This window comes from Malus sylvestris, chromosome 5 (assembly GCF_916048215.2).
Source record: "Malus sylvestris chromosome 5, drMalSylv7.2, whole genome shotgun sequence".
NCBI lineage: Eukaryota > Viridiplantae > Streptophyta > Magnoliopsida > Rosales > Rosaceae > Malus > Malus sylvestris.
The window spans coordinates 6,262,511-6,271,834 of NC_062264.1; the positions used below are offsets into that span (position 1 = coordinate 6,262,511).

General features: G+C 40.1%; 1 protein-coding gene and 1 long non-coding RNA gene across 3 annotated transcripts; one reads left to right on the top strand and one right to left on the bottom strand.

Annotated features, from left to right (window-relative positions):
• Positions 1–363: 363 nt before the first annotated feature.
• LOC126624002 (MA3 DOMAIN-CONTAINING TRANSLATION REGULATORY FACTOR 2-like) lies at positions 364–4,670 on the bottom strand. Of its 2 annotated transcripts, none has more exons than XM_050292995.1 (5): positions 4,336–4,670; positions 4,022–4,070; positions 2,986–3,467; positions 2,535–2,629; positions 364–2,407 (listed from the first exon to the last, which is right to left on the bottom strand). In XM_050292995.1, exons 3-5 carry the CDS (start codon positions 3,227–3,229, stop codon positions 581–583), a joined length of 2,166 nt encoding a protein of 721 aa, XP_050148952.1. In that variant the 5' UTR covers positions 3,230–3,467; positions 4,022–4,070; positions 4,336–4,670; the 3' UTR covers positions 364–580. The 2 variants fall into 2 exon arrangements, with proteins under 2 accessions (XP_050148952.1, XP_050148951.1); XM_050292994.1 differs by having other exon boundaries at positions 4,206–4,670.
• A 1,029-nt stretch (positions 4,671–5,699) lies between these two features.
• Positions 5,700–9,050, top strand: LOC126623476 (uncharacterized). Its single transcript, XR_007623773.1, has 3 exons — positions 5,700–7,820; positions 8,360–8,683; positions 8,902–9,050. It is a non-coding gene; the product is annotated as an uncharacterized LOC126623476 (long non-coding RNA).
• Positions 9,051–9,324: the final 274 nt, after the last annotated feature.

Genomic DNA, 9,324 nt, shown 5'->3' on the forward strand with positions numbered 1-9,324 from the left:
TTAGAAATATTGACCTCCTCATGTGATGTATAACGTTGACCATTAGGTTCTTTGAATTCTGTAACATACCATAAACATGGTGGACATGAATCAACATCGGTGATCAAGATAGACATGTCATTACTATCCCCAAAATACTGCAAATAATCAAAAACCTCTATCGCTAGGCTTAAAACACGGTGTTCACCACAGTTAAAAACAGTATTTGTCTTTAAATTGTTGATCAACTTCCTAATTGAACCCTAAATTGCTAGACATGACACAATATATTTTTTTTTCTCAAGCTTTAAAAACTTATCAAGATTATCTTGAGATCAGGCATAAATGGATGAAATATATGAAAGAAATTGGGTAAAAGCTCAGTGAAAAGCAAAAGTTCTTGCAATCATTAGGACTTTAACTAATACACCAGGAGGTTGGAGTGAAGAATTGACATCTAATGAAAATGTTAGCCTTCATACAATGTCATTAGCCTGCTAACATCATTAAATGACAACATTTTCATTAAACAATATGTTTATTTGCATGCATATTTTTGTGTATAAAGCTCATATGTGCGATTAAGAAAACAGCTAACTAATTAGCCAGTGCCATTCTCTGTACTGTGTCCTGATTTGCTGAAGCAAAATGAGGAATCCAGCCACCCTGCATTCTTTGCTCGTTCAACGTAATGAGTAAATTGTTTCCGGGCATCAGGAACATCCAAAGCCAAATCATCGAGAGAATCTACAACTCTCCCAAACCCCTTTGCCATTTGGTTCGTTGTAATGAGTCCAGAGCCAAAACATTCCTCCAGCAAAATCCAAAGTCTCTCATTCTTCTTTTCCATAATCGTCACTAGAGCTTTTTTGACAACCTCGTGGTTGAAAAATGGCATGCCTAACTCCTTCATGCAGCGGCAAGCTTCTCTAACGTCCCCTCCAGACTCAAATTCTTCTAGCAACTTCCCAATCTTGTCCTTCACATCCTCAACTGCCCATCCGATTCTGCCACCACCACCCCAACACCTTAATATCCGCTCCCCAGAAAGCCGAGCCTTTAACAATGACCTAGCCATTTTAAGAACCTTGCTCCCAATCGACTCTGCAGCCAAGCACTGACTTCCAATCTCTTCCAAGTGTTGTGGGGCTAGGACTTCGTCCACCACAGATCTAGCGAGAAACATTGCAAGATCTTCGACAACTACTGGATTATCCAGAGCTGTGTCATCTGCAGATTCTATCAACATTACAAACCCATTTACAACATCATCAGCTGGAAAACACAGGGATGACAGTAAGACGGATGCCATTTCCTTCTCTCTGTTCTTCCGATCCATTGATAGAGTTATCAATCTTTTAACAAAGATAGCATTCAGCTCAGATGAACAAGTACTATTCTCAGACTCTACACAACTGTTTACCTCTGAGATATCTCCAGATAAGAAGTACTCTTGAATAATAGATTGAGCCTTTGTCTTGAAAACTCTGGCAACACTATCTTCTAATGATCGCTTTTCTGGCTGCAGAGATAGTGACTTCAAAGATGAAGCACACAACCAGCCCTCTGATGCTGCCTTGGAGATCAATGACCGCAATATACCCCGTGCATTTGGTATGTCGAGTGATAAGTCATCAACATAGTCAATCATCCTACCGAAGCCTTTTGATACTTGACTGGAGTTTATTAAACCTTCTTCAGCAGCTTCTTTCAGCAAATTTAGTAGTTGGCCTTCAGCTTGACGCCTCTCCATTGCCATTACAAGAGCTCGTTTAACTATTTCATGGTGAAAAAATGGAACTTTCAAATCCTTGATGCATCTGCAAGCCTCTTTCTTGTCACCACTCACTACATACTCTATCAACAAATCATTAATCTTAGCTTTGACATCCTCCACAGTCATTTTCTTGCTACCTCCCCATCGCCGCTCAATGATTTCTGCATGGAGCGGGGCTGCTAAGTAGCCCTTTTCAGCTCTTTTCAATACTTCAATCCCTTTCGAATCTTTGGGTAAGTAGTTCATTTGTTTCTTCAAGAATGCAGGAGGAAGTATGTCATCAACCACAGCTCGGGCAATGAACAGAGCAAGAACATCAACTGTATCAGGTATATCCACAATGAAGTCATCCGCAGATTCTACCAATTTGCAGAATCCCTTGTAAACTTGCGGGGGGTCAATGTAGTCAGCATATAGTGCAGATAAAAGAACAGCAGCCATTTCTTTTTCTTTGTCATGCCTATCCATCGCCTTAGAGACAAGCTTCTTTACAAAATAGTAGCTGTAGGTAGGCCTATCAAGCTCTCCAAGTTCATTTGCAGTCGAGGTAATATCGTCAGTAGCAAAGTATTCCTCCACTATTATTGTAGCTTTCTTTTTGTACTCCTCAAAATCAACCCTCTCTTTTCTAGCATCGGAATTTTCACATTCCTGCAACCAATACACATAAGTGAACTAAAATTGAAGATAGCAAATAAACTGAGCATTTTATTTTTTGGTAATATTTTCATATCAAGATCTAGACGGTGAAATATGAATGTGTGAGTTGTTCAGTTACCTCACTACTATTGAAGTTTGGGTCATTCGGGTCAGCAGTGTAATTGTCATCTGTATCAAGTAACCCTCCCCAGGTGCCTTTACCCCCAGAACCACCTGCATAATGATTGTCTTCATAAAATTAAGAGCAAAAACCCACTATTGATGTACTAATCCAGAATATTTGAGTTTGAAATTTTTTTTCTTGTTTATTAACCATCAGATAATAGTAAATGCTTAGAGTTTTATTTTTTCCATCCGAACATAATCTACTAATACCATTTCAAGTATACAAACATGCCTTTGAATTTAAAGAGAGAGATTAACTTTTCAAGTGTATCAGGTAACAATATATAGCTTTACGACATTGTCTAAAACATCGTTCCCTAGTGCCTCTTGCTAGCAATTATCTTATGTGAAAGAAAGCCTTCAAGCAGAAGAATCCATGAGAAAAATTCAAAAGTGTAGTTTACCCTTTTTAGGACGCCCATCAACTGCAGAATGTGAATGTCTATCATGCTTAAGTGGACTTCCTTTTCCATGTTTCCCCTGAATCTTTGGAGACTTTGGAGACTTTGGGGACTTTGAAGATTTGGGGGACTTTGGGGACCTTGCAGAAACTGGCAATGGGGATGCAGACAACGGATCTGCACTTTCTGAAGCAGATCGGTGAAGCTCCCGATGCTCCTTTGATACAAACCCATCACTGAAGTCCATTCTGCTTATCTTTTGAGCTCAAGCCTACTCACTCACTAGTTTTTTTTTTTTTTTGAGAAGAACTCACTCACTAGTTTTCAAGAAGCAACATATAATACCCTCAGTTTGTGATGGCTAAATCCGAATAAACCACAAGCTCACTGCTGTGATCACCAGACCCAATTCACCAATATGTTTACTATGTCGTTAATCTATTATTTCCGTGGAGAATGCCTCAAACTTAAGAATCAATTGGAGCCTGTTTCACAAGAAGAATAAAACAATTCAGTGGACAATAATACTAAATCTTTAGCAATCGCTCCATATCTAACGACAATTGAGCTCATATGCAGACAAAGCTCAAGTTAGCCAGTTTGCCACTTGAGTTTATAGAATGTTTTAAAATCACTAAGCCACTTTGCCAATTTTTCATTGGGCAATTACACAATGTTTATACAAGACATCCCTATGCTACTTGATACACAAGAAACCTAAAATTACAATGAAATATATACGTATCTGAGTACACGACATGTTTACATATGATACACAAGGTGTAACACATGTTTACAGATTACGTTCCTAATATGCTGCACATACATATCGGAGTATACATAGTCATGCAATATGTCTATCAATCTCACTCCTCTCCCGTCTCATCTCCCATATTTTTTCAATTGGAAGAAAGAAAAAAGCACCGAAAATCAATATACGAAAAACATTACGAAATTACACCCAAAAATTAGTATTACTCGGATGAAATTTCCTTAGAAAATTCAAAATTTCTATGAAAAAAATCAAATTCAACATCACCTCACTTTCTTCCTGCCAATGCGATGTTGGGAAAGAAGAAAATGCAGGTCTGCAACAAATTCAAGAAACACAGAATTATATAAATATTGGAAACATAGAAATATATAATAGCAATAATAAAAAATTAAACAGCAATATATAAATGGAAAAATGAGAATAAAAGAAAAAATAAAAGAACAATAACCATGATCAGAAATGGAAATCGAAATCGAAAACAAGAGGCAGTTTGCTTTGTCCTTGAAGATTGATTGAATGAGTGGAACAAGTGGGGTGGAGGTTTTGAGAGCAGCAATGTCAAGACGAGAGGCGGTTACCAAAATTGTAGGGCGTTAGAAAGCCGTTGGCATTCAACGCGAAAGTTGAGGAAATGTCCGTCTCATCCAACGCCTCACGGCACCTCTCCTTGCTTTCTGCCCTTTGAAACGGGAGATTAAGGAAAGGGGAACCGGGAGAGCCATGCGTGCGGGAGAGAGATGGGGTCGAATCCTTCATTGTTTGCACTTATATTGCACGGGCACATGGTACCGTTATACTTATATTAGGCGATAGAATTTAGAGCTCGTAACGATTTTGCTATCCTATGGTCTATGAGGACGACGCGTTTTCTAAAGGGCTCCTGAGAAACGAGTTCGACATTAGTTTATTCGCTCATCTTAATATTGTTGATAATTAAAATATCTTTCTAGAGAAATATGATTTAAATTTGAATGGTTTATTTTTTTTAATATACTTTTTTGTTTTACAAATACAAAATTAATACGTTTAAAATGTGTTTGGTCTTGTGTTTTAGAACAATATATTATAAAAACGAAAACTTAAGATATCAATATGACATTAAATTGGGCTACAATTCCATTCGAAATAAGATGACAGGATTCGATGCTGCACCATCTTCAACCTCCTTTACTATGAAGCGTACTAGTAAAATTGTTTGATTTAGGTGGTTTTCACATATGTAAAATAAAAAACAAATTAATTACACTTGGTTTGGTAACTAGTTAATCAAATATTACAATTTTTAAAATCAAATTATTATTATTATTATTATTTTCGGAATATAGTTCCAAGTCTTTGCCCGCTTTCTATTAAATTAACCCCTTTCAACCTTTCGACAGTTTTTGGCTCACACTGCAATAGTATTTTGTACTTTTGCTTAGATTTCCCTGATCTAGTAGTATCAATTTTCTTCTTATGTCCTGCAATATTTTAAGAGAACTTTAACGAAAAGTTTCTGATACTGTTCATTTTAACGAAAAACCATATTTTTACACTAAAAAGTCAATCATGGTACTATTCACTTTACCCTTTATTTTGTTCTTATCGTTAGAACTTAAAGTTTTCAAGCCTTTTTCATTAGTTTTCTTATATTTTAACTGATGCACTTACTTATACACTTCCTTTTAGAGCAAAGATTTTTTTATGTACTCAAAACACAAGGTGGTATACTACATATCTTAATATAAGGACGATCGACTTTATAATCCACTTTGATTATAATACATAGTATATCATCTTGTGTTCAAGTAGACAAAAAATTCTCACAATAGAAATAGCTATACCATTGTATGTGAATCCCCTAAATTAGACGTTGTCTCAGTTTTGTATATGTCCAAATACTATGGCTCTTTTAATATTTCGTTCCCGTTTGTACATGTTGCTGAACCATAGTATCCCACCTTTCCAACAACAACAACAACAACAACAAAGCCTTTTCCCACTAAGTGGGGTCGGCTATATGAATCCTAGAACGCCATTGCGCTCGGTTTTGTGTCATGTCCTCCGTTAGATCCAAGTACTCTAAGCCTTTTCTTAGAGTCTCTTCCAAAGTTTTCCTAGGTCTTCCTCTACCCCTTCGGCCCTGAACCTCTGTCCCGTAGTCACATCTTCGAACCGGAGCGTCAGTCGGCCTTCTTTGCACATGTCCAAATCACCGGAACCGATTTTCTCTCATCTTTCCTTCAATTTCGGCTACTCCTACTTTACCTCGGATATCCTCATTCTCAATCTTATCCTTTCTCGTGTGCCCACACATCCCACGAAGCATCCTCATCTCTGCTACACCCATTTTGTGTACGTGTTGATGTTTCACCGCCCAACATTCTGTGCCATACAACATCGCTGGCCTTATTGCCGTCTTATAAAATTTTCCCTTGAGCTTCAGTGGCCTACGACGGTCACACAACATGCTGGATGCACTCTTACACTTCATCCATCCAGCTCGTATTCTATGGTTGAGATCTCCATCTAATTCTCCGTTCTCTTGTAAGATAGATCCTAGGTAGCGAAAACGGTCGCTTTTTGTGATCTTCGCTAAATTGCTCCGGTCATTAGTGTGGATAAGTATATAAATGGATAGAGATAGGAAAGCAAACACAAGATGTACGTGGTTCACCCAGATTGGCTATGTCCACGGAATAGAAGAGTTCTCATTAATTGTGAAGGGTTTACACAAGTACATAGGTTCAAGCTCTCCTTTAGTGAGTACAAGTGAATGATTTAGTACAAATGACCTTAGAGTACAAATGACATTAGGAAATATTGTGGGAGAATGATCTCGTAATCACGAAACTTCTAAGTATCGGAGTGTGGTATCATCTTGACTTGCCTTATCTGTCTCATAGGTAGATGTGGCAGCTTCTCTGGAAGTACTCTTCCTCCATCCAGGGGTGGTATCTTTAACTGGTGGAGATGCACAAGGTAATGTATCAATTTCACTTGAAGCTTACTTGTAGTTTCAGGCTTGGTCAAGCGCGATACAAACCATGTAGTAGGAGTCCCCCAAGTCGCCGAGCTAGGGGATTTGCTGAAAGAGGTGACAGACAAGGTAAGCAATCAGAGCTCCGGCTGATTGTTCACCTTCTCCCCATCTTGCAGCAGCATGAAGGATAAAGAGAAGAAAAATGAGAAGAGATGATATGGGATACTTTTGCTTTTGAAGAAGTAACTTTCCACAGGCTTATTCTTGAACTGAGCTGGAGGGTTTTCTGGTTTCCTCCAGAGTATAAGGCCGACTGAAGAATTTGAGGGTCAAAACAAGTCCATCAAATCTAGAGTACGTTCGACCCTGCTGATATGGGATACTTTTGCTTTTGACAAAGTAATGGATGGATCGGCACGTGTGCTGTTACGCTTGTCTCCACATGCTTCCTTGTATCCTTCGCACTTGCCCTATCTGTTCCTCAAGCAGATGTGGTATCTTCCCTGGCAACATAAGATGTTGAAGATGAGTACTCGAGAGCAATGCCAGGTAAGTAATCAGGTAAGGGGTTCCAGGCTGTCAGTTCCTGGCTGGGAGCTTGATTTCAAGTGCTGACTGATTGCTCTCTTTCTCCTTGTCTTGCAGGTAAAAACAAGGCCAAAGGAAAAGACAGGGAAAAAGCATGATATGGGATACTCTTGCTTTTAACCCTGATGATATGAGATATTCTTGCTCTAGTATAGCTTGTTTGCAGAGGTATTATCGGGGGGAAAGAAAGCTGAATATTTCGAAAGGCTTCGTTGGGAGTGCCCTCTCAGATATGAGGAAGGGTTGAGCATTTTTGCAGGTCTGCCTGTCCGTTGGGGATGGAGGTCGACATATATAGGAGTCTCCCTAACAACAAGTAATAATGCTATTCCTTTACCCTGCTTGGTCATAGCACGGTAGTGGGAGCTGCCAGCTTCACATGTTTTAACTCTGTCAGAGCACTTTGAAAAAGTGGTATGTGGTATCTGGCTCTCGAGATTCGGAGAACGATGCTTCTTCGATTTTTGAGAAAGCAATCATGGTGGGGGTCTGGCTCTCAAGATTCGGGGAGCAGTGTCTCTTCGATTTTTGAGAAAGTAATCATGTTGGGAGTCTGGCTCTCGAGATTCGGAAGGCGGTGCCTCTTCGATTTTGGAGTAAGCAATCTTGTTGGGAGTGTTTTCTCGGATGTGAGTAAAGGTTGGGCATGTTTGCTAGTCTACCTTGCCACGAAGCACGGAGGTTGACACACAGGGACTTTCTAATTATCCAGCAGTGGTACTGTTCCTTTACCCTTGTGGGTAATAATATGGTAGCTAGACCTTCAAAATTTATGTGTCTAAACTTTGTTAGTGCTGTTTCTTTGCTATTCTTTTACCTTTCTTGGTCAGAGCGATGTAGTGGGAGCTGCAAGCTTCACGTGCTCAACTTTGGCAGAGACTTTGACAAAGTTATCTGTGGTACCCATGAGCTATTGTTGCGTGTGGGAAGTGGGTGATTGAACAGTAAGATTCATGTGCTTTCTACTTCACCAGAAGTCTTCGACAGAATGCCCATAATTTCCGCAAAGCTGAGTGTGTGTGTGACAGGTGCTGACAAGGCTAGAAAAGAAGGTGTCTCTTCGATTTCTGAGATCGGCCCTCGTGGTCTCTGAGCAGCCCAGCTTTTGAGAAAGCGAGCGCCTCTTCGATTGATTCGGAGAACGATGCCTCTTCGATTTTTGAGAAAGCAATCATGCTGGGGGTCTGGCTCTCGAGATTCGGTGAGCAGTGTCTCTTCGATTTTTGAGAAAGTAATCATGTTGGGAGTCTGGCTCTCGAGATTCGGAGGGCGGTGCCTCTTCGATTTTGGAGCAAGCAATCTTGTTGGGAGTGTTTTCTCGAATGTGAGTAAAGGTTGGGCATGTTTGCTAGTCTACCTTGCCACGAAGCACAGAGGTTGACACACAGGGACTTTCCAATTATCCAGCAATGGTACTGTTCCTTTACCCTCTCTTCGATTTTTGAGAAAGTAGTCATGTTGGGAGTCTGGCTCTCGAGATTCGGAGGACGGTGCCTCTTCGATTTTGGAGCAAGCAATCTTATTGGGAGTGTTTTCTCGAATGTGAGTAAAGGTTAGGCATGTTTGCTAGTCTACCTTGCCACGAGGCACAGAGGTTGACACACAGGGACTTTCCAATTATCCAACAGTGGTACTGTTCCTTTACCCTTGTGGGTAATAATATGGTAGCTAGACCTTCAAAATTTATGGGTCTAAACTTTGTTAGTGCTGTTTCTTTGCTATTCTTTTACCCTTCTTGGTCAGAGCGATGTTGTGGGAGCTGCAAGCTTCACGTGCTCAACTTTGGCAGAGAACTTTGGCAAAGTTATCTGTGGTACCCATGAGCTATTGCTGCGTGTGGGAAGTGGGTGATTGGACAGTAAGATTCATGTGTTTTCTACTTCCCCAGAAGTCTTCGACAGAATACCCATAATTTCCGCAAAGCTGAGTGTGCGTGTGACAGGTGCTGACAAGGCTGGAAAAGTATGTGCCTCTTCGATTTCTGAGATCGGCCCTCGTGGTCTCTGAGGAGCCCAGC